This window comes from Coregonus lavaretus, assembly GCF_964263955.1.
Source record: "Coregonus lavaretus genome assembly, chromosome: 12".
In the NCBI taxonomy this organism is placed as follows: Eukaryota; Metazoa; Chordata; class Actinopteri; order Salmoniformes; family Salmonidae; genus Coregonus; species Coregonus lavaretus.
The window spans coordinates 2002824-2019872 of record NC_139999.1 but is presented as its reverse complement, the minus strand read 5'-3'; the positions used below and the strand labels follow the sequence as shown (position 1 = coordinate 2019872).

Below are 17049 nucleotides of genomic sequence, written 5' to 3'. Positions count from 1 at the left end.
TGGAGTAGTCTGCAGTCTGTAACTCATACTGGCAGGCAGGCAGGCAGGCAGTCGATCAGGAAGCAGAATTGAGGAAGGTATTTGGGGAGTTTCTTCTCTCTGAAATCTCAGAGATAAGGGCTCCGAGGGCCGAGTTCTGGAGGAGGAGGAGAAGGAGGTGCCAAGAACAGTTGAATTCCACTACTTCTTACAATTATTTGGTACTTTATTGAGACAGTTGTGAAGCGACAGGGGAGAAAGACGCAGAAGGCAGGCGGGAGAAACAGTTGGAAGGAACAACACAGGGATTGAACCGCGGTCTCCGGTGGAGAGAGGCACATATGTGGTTAGACCTGGGAAGTGTCCCCTGCCTAGCGCTACTCTGCATTGACCCATTGTTTTGGATGTGTGACTGAGGAGTACTGGACAACATCATGCAGTCAACAGGACCCACCACGCTGATGCTGCTGCTGTCACTGGGAACCATGGTGACGTGTAGTTTACAACAGGCAGTAAGACATTGTTTTCTGTCATGTAGTTTATAATAATAATAATACATTTTATTTGTAAAGTGCATTTCTCAAGGTGTTACACAACACTGTAAAGCATACAATAATAGATTTCACAGACAACACACCGTAGAACACAGACAACACACCGTAGAACACAGACAACACACCGTAGAACACAGACAACACACCGTAGAACACAGACAACACACCGTAGAACAAAGACAACACACTGTAGAACACAGACAACACACCGTAGAACACAGACAACACACCATAGAACACAGACAACACGCCGTAGAACACAGACAACACACCGTAGAACACAGACAACACGCCATAGAACACAGAAAACAAACAAAAGTGTGGTCAGATCAATGAGAACAAAAATTAGCAGAAGTCTTTGAAAGCTTTAAGTTGAAGACATGGTTTGAGATCAAGGACAATCTTAACATAGATTGTGTCTTAGATGGCACCCTTTAGCCTTTTGACCAGAGCCCTGTAGTATGTAGGATAAAGGGTTACCTTCTGGGGCGTGGACATAGTGTAACAGAATCGATGGAGTAATAGTTTTAGTCAAGTGTTGTCTGTCATTAGTGTTGTTTTGTAGTGGTGTTTTGTAGTGGTGTTTTGTAGTGGTGTTTTGTAGTGGTGTTTTGTAGTGGTGTTTTGTAGTGGTGTTTTGTAGTGGTGTCTAATGTACTGTTATGTTATATTACATGATGTTATGTCGGGTCAGATCATGATAAATGGGTGCCAGCCACTGAAACACAAAGAGAACATGGTTGTAGTAGTCATCTAAATCTTTCTATATTATTATTGAATCTTGATTTATCCAGTTGGAACCATTGAGATCAAATCAGTTTTTCAAGAGAGACCTGGTGTCTGGTGTTCTGATGAGAGACCTGGTGTCTGGTGTTCTGATGAGAGACCTGGTGTCTGGTGTTCTGATGAGAGACCTGGTGTCTGGTGTTCTGATGAGAGACCTGGTGTCTGGTGTTCTGATGAGAGACCTGGTGTCTGGTGTTCTGATGAGAGACCTGGTGTCTGGTGTTCTGATGAGAGACCTGGTGTCTGGTGTTCTGATGAGAGACCTGGTGTCTGGTGTTCTGATGAGAGACCTGGTGTCTGGTGTTCTGATGAGAGACCTGGTGTCTGGTGTTCTGATGAGAGACCTGGTGTCTGGTGTTCTGATGAGAGACCTGGTGTCTGGTGTTCTGATGAGAGACCTGGTGTCTGGTGTTCTGAAGAGAGACCTGGTGTCTGGTGTTCTGATGAGAGACCTGGTGTCTGGTGTTCTGAAGAGATGGTCATCGTTACGATCACTATATTGTTGAAGTTATTCAGTATGCTACAGGACAGGACAGGACAGGACAGGACAGGACAGGACAGGTGTGAGGAGCCAGCAGGTAGTTATTCAGTATGCTACAGGACAGGACAGGACAGGACAGGACAGGACAGGACAGGTGTGTGGTGCCAGCAGGTAGTTATTCAGTATGCTACAGGACAGGACAGGACAGGACAGGTGTGTGGAGCCAGCAGGTAGTTATTCAGTATGCTACAGGACAGGACAGGACAGGACAGGACAGGACAGGTGTGTGGAGCCAGCAGGTAGTTATTCAGTATGCTACAGGACAGGACAGGACAGGACAGGACAGGTGTGTGGTGCCAGCAGGTAGTTATTCAGTATGCTACAGGACAGGACAGGACAGGACAGGTGTGTGGAGCCAGCAGGTAGTTATTCAGTATGCTACAGGACAGGACAGGACAGGACAGGACAGGACAGGACAGGACAGGACAGGTGTGAGGAACCAGCAGTTAGTTATTCAGTATGCTACAGGACAGGACAGGACAGGACAGGACAGGTGTGTGGAGCCAGCAGGTAGTTATTCAGTATGCTACAGGACAGGACAGGACAGGACAGGACAGGACAGGTGTGAGGAACCAGCAGTTAGTTATTCAGTATGCTACAGGACAGGACAGGACAGGACAGGACAGGACAGGTGTGAGGAGCCAGCAGGTAGTTATTCAGTATGCTACAGGACAGGACAGGACAGGACAGGACAGGACAGGACAGGACAGGTGTGAGGAGCCAGCAGGTAGTTATTCAGTATGCTACAGGACAGGACAGGACAGGACAGGACAGGACAGGACAGGACAGGTGTGAGGAGCCAGCAGGTAGTTATTCAGTATGCTACAGGACAGGACAGGACAGGACAGGACAGGACAGGACAGGACAGGTGTGAGGAGCCAGCAGGTAGTTATTCAGTATGCTACAGGACAGGACAGGACAGGACAGGACAGGTGTGTGGAGCCAGCAGGTAGTTATTCAGTATGCTACAGGACAGGACAGGACAGGACAGGACAGGTGTGAGGAGCCAGACCCTTCTCCCCCGATTGCTCAGTTTGGCCGGGCGGCCAGCTCTAGGAAGAGTCTTGGTGGTTTCAAACTTCTTCCATTTAAGAATGATGGAGGCCACTGTGGGCACCTTCAATTCTGCAGAAATGTTTTGGTACCCTTCCCCAGATCTGTGCCTCGACACAATCCTGTCTCGGAACGCTTCGGACAATTCCTTCCACTTCATGGCTTGGTTTTTGCTCTGACATGCACTGTCAACTGTGGGACCTTATATAGACAGGTGTGTGCCTTTCCAAATCCTCTCCAATCAATTGAATTTACCCCAAGTGGACTCCAATCAAGTTGCAGAAACATCTCAAGGATGATAAATGGAAACAGGATGCACCTGAGCTCAATTTCGAGTCTCATATCAAAGGGTCTGAATACTTATGTAAATAAGTAAAGAAATGATGATACATTTTAGAATAAGGCTGTAATGTAACAAAATGTGGAAAAAGTCAAGCGGTCTGAATACTTTCCGAATGCACTAAGTATTGACTCAGGAAGTAATTACCTAAATTAAAGTAAATACCTATATAGTGCACCACTTTTGACCAGAGCCCTGTGGGTTTAAAAAGATGACAATATATCTATCTCCATATTGCACTGGAGACATTGGGATGAAGTGATCACTGTGTTGCTGTGTTGCAGCAGAGCTCTATGAACCGGTGTGATGAGACCGGAGCCGACCAGACCACAACCCCCTGTACGTCGTGTGCTGCCTCCCAGACTCAGCAGTGTCCCTGGGGCTTCAAGAAGTACACCACCCAGCCCATGGATACCAACATTGGCCAAGGTGGTTGCAGGTACTCAGTAACCATCGCTGGGCAACAGGTGGCGTTGGAAGGCTGCAACCACCAATGTGAGAGGACCGTCACCGTGCCCAAATGCTGCGCAGAGTTCTGGGGCCCTCTGTGTCTGTGTGAGTACCCTACCCCAATAGCAGATATTTTAAAACATATTTTCACGCATTACGTTTTTTTTATGGGACAAGTGATAGTTGGAATGTAGTGGTGTTTTGTAGTGGTGTTTTGTAGTGTTGTTTTGTAGTGGTGTTTTGTATTGGTGTTTTGTAGTGGTGTTTTGTAGTGTTGTCTAATGTACTGTTATGTTATATTACATGATGTTATGTCGGGTCAGATCATGATAAATGGGTGCCAGCCACTGAAACACAAAGAGAACATGGGGTTGTAGTAGTCATCTAAATCTAAGTCTGTTTCATGTTAATTCGCTGATATATGTGTTTCTGCAGCCTGTCCCAGCTGGAATGGGAGGACCTGTAACTGGCACGGGACCTGCATGGATGGAATATCAGGGAATGGGACCTGTGTCTGTAATGTGAGAACTGGACTTTAAACATGTTTAACACTCTTCTGGCTCCCTACTCCCTATGTAGTGCAGAGCCCTGTGGGAATTGGGAGGCAGATACAGTGTTATGTCTGATTTCTCTGTAAAGTATACATTTCCAGGGTGTAATCTCAAATGTATACTGTGTGTATAATGTTGAGTACAATCTTGAATTTAGATGTTGTGCTTTCCCCCCCCCCGCTCTCTGGCTACTTCCCAATTGTCCACCATTTTCCAGAAGTGTGTACCATTGTCAAATCTATGCAAGAAAGTGTGCGAGTGCACACTTCGGGAGAAGGGTGGAGAATCAAGACTCAGCCTCTGTGTGTTTCACTGTGTTGCCTTGGTCAGGAGGGATACACGGGCTTTGTCTGCCAGCAGTGTTCCAACAAGAATTCATACGGAGACAACTGTAAATCAGGTACGTCTCTGTCTCTGTCTCTGTCTCTCTCTCTCTCTCTCTCTCTCTCTCTCTCTCTCTCTCTCTCTCTCTCTCTCTCTCTCTCTCTCTCTCTCTCTCTCTCTCTCTCTCTCTCTCTCTCTCTCTCTCTCTCTCTCCTCTCTCTCTCTCTCAGGTCAACGTGAAGGGGGCATGAGACGCAGGCAGCAGAGGCTGGGTCTAGTCATGCTATAGATGGTGGTGTAGATGAGGCTGGGTCTAGTCATGCTATAGATGGTGGTGTAGATGAGGCTGGGTCTAATGCTATAGATGGTGGTGTAGATGAGGCTGGGTCTAGTCATGCTATAGATGGTGGTGTAGATGAGGCTGGGTCTAATGCTATAGATGGTGGTGTAGATGAGGCTGGGTCTAGTCATGCTATAGATGATGGTGTAGAGAGGCTGGGTCTAGTCATGCTATAGATGATGGTGTAGGTGAGGCTGGGTCTAGTCATGCTATAGATGGTGGTGTAGATGAGGCTGGGTCTAGTCATGCTATAGATGGTGGTGTAGATGAGGCTGGGTCTAGTCATGCTATAGATGGTGGTGTAGATGAGGCTGGGTCTAGTCATGCTATAGATGGTGGTGTAGATGAGGCTGGGTCTAGTCATGCTATAGATGGTGGTGTAGATGAGGCTGGGTCTAATGCTATAGATGGTGGTGTAGATGAGGCTGGGTCTAGTCATGCTATAGATGGTGGTGTAGATGAGGCTGGGTCTAGTCATGCTATAGATGGTGGTGTAGATGAGACTGGGTCTAGTCATGCTATAGATGGTGGTGTAGATGAGGCTGGGTCTAGTCATGCTATAGATGGTGGTGTAGATGAGACTGGGTCTAGTCATGCTATAGATGGTGGTGTAGATGAGACTGGGTCTAGTCATGCTATAGATGGTGGTGTAGATGAGGCTGGGTCTAGTTATGTTATAGATGGTGGTGTAGATGAGGCTGGGTCTAGTCATGCTATAGATGGTGGTGTAGATGAGACTGGGTCTAGTCATGCTATAGATGGTGGTGTAGATGAGGCTGGGTCTAGTTATGTTATAGATGGTGGTGTAGATGAGGCTGGGTCTAGTCATGCTATAGATGGTGGTGTAGATGAGACTGGGTCTAGTCATGCTATAGATGGTGGTGTAGATGAGGCTGGGTCTAATGCTATAGATGGTGGTGTAGATGAGGCTGGGTCTAGTCATGCTATAGATGGTGGTGTAGATGAGGCTGGGTCTAATGCTATAGATGGTGGTGTAGATGAGGCTGGGTCTAATGCTATAGATGGTGGTGTAGATGAGGCTGGGTCTAATGCTATAGATGGTGGTGTAGATGAGGCTGGGTCTAATGCTATAGATGGTGGTGTAGATGAGGCTGGGTCATGCTATAGATGGTGGTGTAGCTGAGGCTGGGTCTAGTCATGCTATAGATGGTGGTGTAGATGAGGCTGGGTCTAATGCTATAGATGGTGGTGTAGATGAGGCTGGGTCTAGTCATGCTATAGATGGTGGTGTAGATGAGGCTGGGTCTAGTCATGCTATAGATGGTGGTGTAGATGAGGCTGGGTCTAATGCTATAGATGGTGGTGTAGATGAGGCTGGGTCATGCTATAGATGGTGGTGTAGCTGAGGCTGGGTCTAGTCATGCTATAGATGGTGGTGTAGATGAGGCTTGGTCTAATGCTATAGATGGTGGTGTAGATGAGGCTGGGCCTAGTCATGCTATAGATGGTGGTGTAGATGAGGCTGGCTCTAGTCATGCTATAGATGGTGGTGTAGATGAGGCTGGGTCTAATGCTATAGATGGTGGTGTAGATGAGGCTGGGTCTAGTCATGTTATAGATGGGAGTGTAGATGAGGCTGGGTCTAGTCATGCTATAGATGGTGGTGTAGATGAGGCTGGGTCATGCTATAGATGGTGGTGTAGATGAGGCTGGGTCTAGTCATGCTATAGATGGTGGTGTAGATGAGGCTGGGTCTAATGCTATAGATGGTGATGTAGATGAGGCTGGGTCTAGTCATGTTATAGATGGTGGTGTAGATGAGGCTGGGTCTAGTCATGCTATAGATGGTGGTGTAGATGAGGCTGGGTCTAGTCATGCTATAGATGGTGGTGTAGATGAGGCTGGGTCTAGTCATGCTATAGATGGTGGTGTAGATGAGGCTGGGTCTAGTCATGCTATAGATGGTGGTGTAGATGAGGCTGGGTCTAGTCATGCTATAGATGGTGGTGTAGATGAGGCTGGGTCTAGTCATGCTATAGATGGTGGTGTAGATGAGGCTGGGTCTAGTCATGCTATAGATGGTGGTGTAGATGAGGCTGGGTCTAATGCTATAGATGGTGGTGTAGATGAGGCTGGGTCTAGTCATGCTATAGATGGTGGTGTAGATGAGGCTGGGTCTAGTCATGCTATAGATGGTGGTGTAGATGAGACTGGGTCTAGTCATGCTATAGATGGTGGTGTAGATGAGGCTGGGTCTAGTCATGCTATAGATGGTGGTGTAGATGAGACTGGGTCTAGTCATGCTATAGATGGTGGTGTAGATGAGACTGGGTCTAGTCATGCTATAGATGGTGGTGTAGATGAGGCTGGGTCTAGTTATGTTATAGATGGTGGTGTAGATGAGGCTGGGTCTAGTCATGCTATAGATGGTGGTGTAGATGAGACTGGGTCTAGTCATGCTATAGATGGTGGTGTAGATGAGGCTGGGTCTAGTTATGTTATAGATGGTGGTGTAGATGAGGCTGGGTCTAGTCATGCTATAGATGGTGGTGTAGATGAGACTGGGTCTAGTCATGCTATAGATGGTGGTGTAGATGAGGCTGGGTCTAATGCTATAGATGGTGGTGTAGATGAGGCTGGGTCTAGTCATGCTATAGATGGTGGTGTAGATGAGGCTGGGTCTAATGCTATAGATGGTGGTGTAGATGAGGCTGGGTCTAATGCTATAGATGGTGGTGTAGATGAGGCTGGGTCTAATGCTATAGATGGTGGTGTAGATGAGGCTGGGTCTAATGCTATAGATGGTGGTGTAGATGAGGCTGGGTCATGCTATAGATGGTGGTGTAGCTGAGGCTGGGTCTAGTCATGCTATAGATGGTGGTGTAGATGAGGCTGGGTCTAATGCTATAGATGGTGGTGTAGATGAGGCTGGGTCTAGTCATGCTATAGATGGTGGTGTAGATGAGGCTGGGTCTAGTCATGCTATAGATGGTGGTGTAGATGAGGCTGGGTCTAATGCTATAGATGGTGGTGTAGATGAGGCTGGGTCATGCTATAGATGGTGGTGTAGCTGAGGCTGGGTCTAGTCATGCTATAGATGGTGGTGTAGATGAGGCTTGGTCTAATGCTATAGATGGTGGTGTAGATGAGGCTGGGCCTAGTCATGCTATAGATGGTGGTGTAGATGAGGCTGGCTCTAGTCATGCTATAGATGGTGGTGTAGATGAGGCTGGGTCTAATGCTATAGATGGTGGTGTAGATGAGGCTGGGTCTAGTCATGTTATAGATGGGAGTGTAGATGAGGCTGGGTCTAGTCATGCTATAGATGGTGGTGTAGATGAGGCTGGGTCATGCTATAGATGGTGGTGTAGATGAGGCTGGGTCTAGTCATGCTATAGATGGTGGTGTAGATGAGGCTGGGTCTAATGCTATAGATGGTGATGTAGATGAGGCTGGGTCTAGTCATGTTATAGATGGTGGTGTAGATGAGGCTGGGTCTAATGCAATAGATGGTGGTGTAGATGAGGCTGGGTCTAGTCATGCTATAGATGGTGGTGTAGCTGAGGCTGGGTCTAGTCATGCTATAGATGGTGGTGTAGATGAGCCTTGGTCTAATGCTAGATGGTGGTGTAGATGAGACTGGGTCTAGTCATGCTATAGATGGTGGTGTAGATGAGGCTGGGTCTAGTCATGCTATAGATGGTGGTGTAGATGGGGCTGGGCCTAGTCATGCTATAGATGGTGGTGTAGATGAGGCTGGGTCTAGTCATGCTATAGATGGTGGTGTAGATGAGGCTGGGTCTAGTCATGCTATAGATGGTGGTGTAGATGAGGCTGGGTCTAGTCATGCTATAGATGGTGGTGTAGATGAGGCTGGGTCTAGTCATGCTATAGATGGTGGTGTAGATGAGGCTGGGTCTAGTCATGGTATAGATGGTGGTGTAGATGAGGCTGGGTCTAGTCATGCTATAGATGGTGGTGTAGATGAGGCTGGGCCTAGTCATGCTATAGATGGTGGTGTAGATGAGGCTGGGTCTAGTCATGCTATAGATGGTGGTGTAGATGAGGCTGGGTCTAGTCATGCTATAGATGGTGGTGTAGATGAGGCTGGGTCTAATGCTATAGATGGTGGTGTAGATGAGGCTGGGTCTAGTCATGTTATAGATGGTGGTGTAGATGAGACTGGGTCTAGTCATGCTATAGATGGTGGTGTAGATGAGGCTGGGTCTAGTCATGCTATAGATGGTGGTGTAGATGAGGCTGGGTCTAGTCATGCTATAGATGGTGGTGTAGATGAGGCTGGGTCTAGTCATGCTATAGATGGTGGTGTAGATGAGGCTGGGTCTAGTCATGCTATAGATGGTGGTGTAGATGAGGCTGGGTCTAGTCATGCTATAGATGGTGGTGTAGATGAGGCTGGGTCTAATGCTATAGATGGTGGTGTAGATGAGGCTGGGCCTAGTCATGCTATAGATGGTGGTGTAGATGAGGCTGGGTCTAGTCATGCTATAGATGGTGGTGTAGATGAGGCTGGGCCTAGTCATGCTATAGATGGTGGTGTAGATGAGGCTGGGTCTAGTTATGTTATAGATGGTGGTGTAGATGAGGCTGGGTCTAGTTATGTTATAGATGGTGGTGTAGATGAGGCTGGGTCTAATGCTATAGATGGTGGTGTAGATGAGGCTGGGTCTAGTCATGCTATAGATGGTGGTGTAGATGAGGCTGGGTCTAATGCTATAGATGGTGGTGTAGATGAGGCTGGGCCTAGTCATGCTATAGATGGTGGTGTAGATGAGGCTGGGTCTAGTCATGCTATAGATGGTGGTGTAGATGAGGCTGGGTCTAGTCATGCTATAGATGGTGGTGTAGATGAGGCTGGGCCTAGTCATGCTATAGATGGTGGTGTAGATGAGGCTGGGTCTAGTTATGTTATAGATGGTGGTGTAGATGAGGCTGGGTCTAGTCATGCTATAGATGGTGGTGTAGATGAGGCTGGGTCTAGTTATGTTATAGATGGTGGTGTAGATGAGGCTGGGTCTAGTTATGTTATAGATGGTGGTGTAGATGAGGCTGGGTCTAATGCTATAGATGGTGGTGTAGATGAGGCTGGGTCTAATGCTATAGATGGTGGTGTAGATGAGGCTGGGTCTAGTAATGCTATAGATGGTGGTGTAGATGAGGCTGGGTCTAGTCATGCTATAGATGGTGGTGTAGATGAGGCTGGGTCTAGTTATGTTATAGATGGTGGTGTAGATGAGGCTGGAACTCTACGATGGATTTGACAAAAGACAGAAATGGGGAGGAGCCTCATTCAGGGTCAGTGGTGGTGTTAAGGGACATCATGTGGTCCTCTGTAGCTCAGCTGGTACAGCACGGCGCTTATAACGCCAAGGTAGTGGGTTCGATCCCCGGGACCACCCATACACAAAAAAAAAAATGTATGCACGCATGACTGTAAGTCGCTTTGGATAAAAGCGTCTGCTAAATGGCATATTATTATTATTATTATTATTAATCAGTTTGACGAGACATTATACATGAGTGAAGGTTTTTGGGGCTACGGTGAGTGCAGCCCGGCTCAATCGGTTTTACATGTCCAGGAATCAGAGCAATAGGCTGTTGGGCGCTACCATTCTCCCGGTGGGTTTTTCGGATCACCACATAACCATGGCTCGGCTGTCTATTTCACCAGGACCTCAGCAGGGATCCTATTGGAAGTTTAATGTAAAGCTCTTACAAGATGCCACTTTTTGCTCAGGTTTCCAGACTTTTTGGGAAAGGTGGGGCAGCGAAGAGAGGAGTATGAGTCTCTGAGTCAATGGTGGGATGTGGGAAAAGTCCAAATACTGCTTTTCTGTCAACAGTATACAGCTCTCTCACCCTTAGAGGCGAGTATTGGGGGAACTTGAGCGTAGTCTCTCTCTCTCTCTCTCTCTCTCTCTCTCTCTCTCTCTCTCTCTCTCTCCCCCCATCTCTCTCCCTATCTCTCTCCCTATCTTTCTCTCCCTGCTATATCTCTCCTTTCCCCCCATTTCTCTCTCTTTCTCTCTCCACCAGGAATATTCTAACTTGTCAGCTAACGTTGTCATTGTTGTTTTGGTGTGTTGTCCAGAGTGTGACTGTGTGAATGGAGAGTGTAACAACGGTCCTGATGGAAATGGAGAGTGCTACTGCCAGCCTCCATACACTGGACCCAGGTGTGACCAAGGTAACCCCCTCCTCCTTTACACCAGAATGGCACCCTATCCCCTACAGGCTATAGGTTAGGAGAGTTAGGGTCAGGGGTTAGGAGAGTTAAGATCAGGGGTCAGGGGTTATAGGTTAGGAGAGTTAGGGTCAGGGGTTATAGGTTAGGGTCAGGGGTTATAGGTTAGGAGAGTTAAGGTCAGGGGTTATAGGTTAGGAGAGTTAGGGTCAGGGGTTATAGGTTAGGAGAGTTAGGGTCAGGGTTAGGAGAGTTAAGGTCAGGGGTCAGGGGTTATAGGTTAGGAGAGTTAGGGTCAGGGGTTATAGGTTAGGGTCAGGGGCTATAGGTTAGGAGAGTTAGGGTCAGGGGTTATTGGTTAGGAGAGTTAGGGTCAGGGGTTATAGGTTAGGAGAGTTAGGGTCAGGGGTTATAGGTTAGGAGAGTTAGGGTCAGGGGTTATAGGTTAGGGTCAGGGGTTATAGGTTAGGAGAGTTAGGGTCAGGGGTTATAGGTTAGGAGAGTTAGGGTCAGGGGTCAGGGGTTATAGGTTAGGAGAGTTAGGGTCAGGGGTTATAGGTTAGGGTAAAAAAGTATTTGATTCCATTTTTACATTTAGCAGACGCTCTTATCCAGAGTGACTTACAGGAGCAATTAGGGTTAAGTGCCTTGCTTAAGGGCACATCGACAGATTTTTCACCTAGTCGGCTTGGGGATTAGAACCAGCAACCTTTCGGTTACTGGCACAACGCTCTTAACCACTAAGCTACCTGCCTCCCCTGCTGATTTTGTACGTTTGCCCACTGACAAAGAAATGATCAGTCTATAATTTTAATGGTAGGTTTATTTGAACAGTGAGAGACAGAATAACAACAACAAAATCCAGAAAAACAAATGTCAAAAATGTTACAAATTGATTTGCATTTTAATGAGGGAAATAAGTATTTGACCCCCTCTCAATCAGAAAGATTTCTGGCTCCCATGTGTCTTTTATACAGGTAACGAGCTGAGATTAGGAGCACACTCTTAAAGGGAGTGCTCCTAATCTCAGCTTGTTACCTGTATAAAAGACACCTGTCCACAGAAGCAATCAATCAATCAGATTCCAAACTCTCCACCATGGCCAAGACCAAAGAGCTCTCCAAGGATGTCAGGGATTAAATTGTAGACCTACACAAGGCTGGAATGGGCTACAAGACCATCGCCAAGCAGCTTGGTGAGAAGGTGACAACAGTTGGTGCGATTATTCGCAAATGGAAGAAACACAAAAGACCTGTCAATCTCCCTCGGCCTGGGGCTCCATGCAAGATCTCACCTCGTGGAGTTGCAATGATCATGAGAACGGTGAGGAATCAGCCCAGAACTACACGGGAGGATCTTGTCAATGATCTCAAGGCAGCTGGGACCATAGTCACCAAGAAAACAATTGGCAACACACTACGCCATGAAGGACTGAAATCCTGCAGCGCCCGCAAAGTCCCTCTGCTCAAGAAAGCACATATACAGACCCGTATGAAGTTTGCCAATGAACATCTGAATGATTCAGAGGAGAACTGGGTGAAAGTGTTGTGGTCAGCTCTTTGGCATCAACTCGTGTTTGGAGGAGGAGGAATGCTGCCTATGACCCCAAGAACACCATCCCCACCATGGCCTCCCAAGTGGCGCAGTGGTCTAAGGCACTGCATCGCAGTGCTAGCTGTGCCACTAGAGATCCTGGTTTGTATCCAGGCTCTGTTGTAGCCGGCTGCGACCGGGAGACCCATGGGGCGGCGCACAATTGGTCCAGGGTAGGGGAGGGAATGGCTGGCAGGGATGTAGCTCAGTTGGTAGAGCATGGTGTTTGCAACGCCAGTGTTGTGGGTTTGATTCCCACGGGGGGCCAGTATGAAAATTTAAAATAAATAATGTATACAACTGTAAGTTGCTCTGGAAGAGCGTCTACTAAATAAAATAAAAAATCAAACATGGAGGTGGAAACATTATGCTTTGGGGGTGTTTTTCTGCCAAGAGGACAGGACAACTTCACCGCATCAAAGGGACGATGGATGGGGCCATGTACCGTCAAATCTTGGGTGAGAACCTCCTTCCCTCAGCCAGGGCATTGAAAATGGGTCGTGGATGGGTATTCCAGCATGACAATGACCCAAAACACACGGCCAAGGCAACAAAGGAGTGGCTCAAGAATAAGCACATTAAGGTCCTGGAGTGCCTAGCCAGTCTCCAGACCTTAATCCCATAGAAAATCTGTGGAGGGAGCTGAAGGTTCGAGTTGCCAAACGTCAGCCTTGAAACCTTAATGACTTGGAGAAGATCTGCAAAGAGGAGTGGGACAAAATCCCTCCTGAGATGTGTGCAAACCTGGTGGCCAACTACAAGTAACGTCTGACCTCTGTGATTGCCAATAAGGGTTTTGCCACCAAGTACTAAGTCATGTTTTGCAGAGGGGTCAAATACTTATTTCCCTCATTTAAAATGCAAATCAATTTATAACATTTTTGACATGCGTTTTTCTGGATTTGTTGTTATTCTGTCTCTCACTGTTCAAATAAACCTACCATTAAAATTACAGACTGATCATAACTTTGTCAGTGGGCAAACGTACAAAATCAGCAAGGGATCAAATACTTTTTTCCCTCACTGTATATAGTGCACTTCTTTTGACCAGAGTACTATATGCCCTGGTCAAAGTAGGGCACAATATAGGGAATAGGGTGCCATTAGTGGTCCAGACCAGATATAGTCCATTGATATTGACTGTTTAAAAAAAAACATGATTTCACATGTAAAATCATGTTAAAACGTGTTTTTGGAACACCTCACATGTTTTTGGAACACCTGATCACGTTTTCACATATGTAGTTTCATGTTATCACGTTGTTTTACATGTTGTCACATTGACTTCAAATAAGATCACACGTGATTACATAAAAACATGTGATTTTGGAACATTTCACATGTGTAATTCATTAGTTTTGTCCTTAAAGGGAAACCCAGCTTTGACCGTGTTCTGGACAGACAAGCTTTCAAAAATAAAATCAATGGTTTGATGATTGTCATCTTGTTCTCATTTAGTGATCTCATTTAGTGATCTCATTCCAGAAAGGTATTTCAGTAGCTTGGTGTCTTTACTGATGGTGTGTATTGTGTTCCCTCCAGTCTCTGCTGCCTGTAAGAACTGCAGTGCCTACTCCCACTGTAAAGGGGTTGTGGAGAATGCTGTGTGTCAATGTCTTCCTGGGTTTCACAAGACTGGAGACCGTTGCTCAGGTAACAGAGACCATAGATATTACTAGGGTTGCGAAATTCTGCTAACTTTCCAAAAATTCCTAGGTTTCCAAGACATGCCGCTTTGAGGGTTTCCGGAAAAGGAGGAAATAAGCAGGAAGTCTGGAATCTTCCAACCAGACTAGTTACCACTGATCTGGAATCCTCCAACCAGACTAGTTACCACTGATCTGGAATCCTCCAACCAGACTAGTTACCACTGATCTGGAATCCTCCAACCAGACTAGTTACCACTGATCTGGAATCCTCCAACCAGACTAGTTGTACTGATCTGGAATCCTCCAACCAGACTAGTTACCACTGATCTGGAATCCTCCAACCAGACTAGTTACCACTGATCTGGAATCCTCCAACCAGACTAGGTGTCACTGATCTGGAAATCTCCAACCAGACTAGTTGTACTGATCTGGAATCCTCCTACCAGACTAGTTGTCACTGATCTGGAATCCTCCAACCAGACTAGTTGTACTGATCTGGAATCCTCCAACCAGACTAGTTGTCACTGATCTGGAATCCTCCAACCAGACTAGTTGTCACTGATCTGGAATCCTCCAACCAGACTAGTTGTCACTGATCTGGAATCCTCCAACCAGACTAGTTGTACTGATCTGGAATCCTCCAACCAGACTAGTTATCACTGATCTGGAATCCTCCAACCAGACTAGTTATCACTGATCTGGAATCCTCCAACCAGACTAGTTACCACTGATCTGGAATCCTCCAACCAGACTAGTTGTACTGATCTGGAATCCTCCAACCAGACTAGTTGTACTGATCTGGAATCCTCCAACCAGACTAGTTGTACTGATCTGGAATCCTCCAACCAGACTAGTTGTACTGATCTGGAATCCTCCAACCAGACTAGTTGTACTGATCTGGAATCCTCCAACCAGACTAGTTGTACTGATCTGGAATCCTCCAACCAGACTAGTTACCACTGATCTGGAATCCTCCTACCAGACTAGTTGTCACTGATCTGGAATCCTCCAACCAGACTAGTTGTCACTGATCTGGAATCCTCCAACCAGACTAGTTGTACTGATCTGGAATCCTCCAACCAGACTAGTTGTACTGATCTGGAATCCTCCAACCAGACTAGTTGTACTGATCTGGAATCCTCCAACCAGACTAGTTACCACTGATCTGGAATCCTCCAACCAGACTAGTTGTACTGATCTGGAATCCTCCAACCAGACTAGTTGACACTGATCTGGAATCCTCCAACCAGACTAGTTACCACTGATCTGGAATCCTCCAACCAGACTAGTTACGACTGATCTGGAATCCTCCAACCAGACTAGTTGTCACTGATCTGGAATCCTCCAACCAGACTAGTTGTACTGATCTGGAATCCTCCAACCAGACTAGTTGTACTGATCTGGAATCCTCCAACCAGACTAGTTGTACTGATCTGGAATCCTCCCACCAGACTAGTTGTACTGATCTGGAATCCTCCAACCAGACTAGTTGACACTGATCTGGAATCCTCCAACCAGACTAGTTACCACTGATCTGGAATCCTCCAACCAGACTAGTTGTACTGATCTGGAATCCTCCCACCAGACTAGTTGTACTGATCTGGAATCCTCCAACCAGACTAGTTACCACTGATCTGGAATCCTCCAACCAGACTAGTTGTACTGATCTGGAATCCTCCAACCAGACTAGTTGTATTGATCTGGAATTCTCCAACCAGACTAGTTGTCACTGATCTGGAATCCTCCAACCAGACTAGTTGTACTGATCTGGAATCCTCCAACCAGACTAGTTGACACTGATCTGGAATCCTCCAACCAGACTAGTTGTACTGATCTGGAATCCTCCAACCAGACTAGTTGTCACTGATCTGGAATCCTCCAATCAGACTAGTTGTACTGATCTGGAATCCTCCAACCAGACTAGTTGTCACTGATCTGGAATCCTCCAACCAGACTAGTTACCACTGATCTGGAATCCTCCAACCAGACTAGTTGACACTGATCTGGAATCCTCCAACCAGACTAGTTGTACTGATCTGGAATCCTCCAACCAGACTAGTTGCCACTGATCTGGAATCCTCCAACCAGACTAGTTGACACTGATCTGGAATCCTCCAACCAGACTAGTTGTACTGATCTGGAATCCTCCAACCAGACTAATTACCACTGATCTGGAATCCTCCAACCAGACTAGTTACCACTGATCTGGAATCCTCCAACCAGACTAGTTGTCACTGATCTGGAATCTTCCAACCAGACTAGTTGACACTGATCTGGAATCCTCCAACCAGACTAGTTACCACTGATCTGGAATCCTCCAACCAGACTAGTTGTCACTGATCTGGAATCCTCCAACCAGACTAGTTGTCACTGATCTGGAATCCTCCCACCAGACTAGTTGTCACTGATCTGGAATCCTCCAACCAGACTAGTTGTCACTGATCTGGAATCCTCCTACTAGACTAGTTGTACTGATCTGGAATCCTCCAACCAGACTAGTTACCACTGATCTGGAATCCTCCAACCAGACTAGTTGTACTGATCTGGAATCCTCCAACCAGAATAGTTGTACTGATCTGGAATCCTCCAACAAGACTAGTTACCACTGATCTGGAATCCTCCTACCAGACTAGTTACCACTGATCTGGAATCCTCCAACCAGACTAGTTGTACTGATCTGGAATCCTCCAACCAGACTAGTTACCACTGATCTGGAATCCTCC

The 17049-nt window shown here is 46.7% G+C and overlaps 1 protein-coding gene across 1 annotated transcript in view; it reads left to right on the top strand.

Annotated features, from left to right (window-relative positions):
* Nucleotides 1-231: 231 nt before the first annotated feature.
* The window catches only part of stab1 (stabilin 1), a 169129-nt gene continuing 152311 nt past the window's right edge, over nt 232-17049 (top strand). The window contains exons 1-6 of the mRNA XM_084172495.1: nt 232-491; nt 3538-3808; nt 4139-4224; nt 4585-4654; nt 10992-11087; nt 14220-14330. Coding sequence (XP_084028621.1) covers nt 414-491; nt 3538-3808; nt 4139-4224; nt 4585-4654; nt 10992-11087; nt 14220-14330 — 712 coding nt within the window. The 5' untranslated portion in view covers nt 232-413. The remainder of the gene's footprint in view (nt 492-3537; nt 3809-4138; nt 4225-4584; nt 4655-10991; nt 11088-14219; nt 14331-17049) is intronic.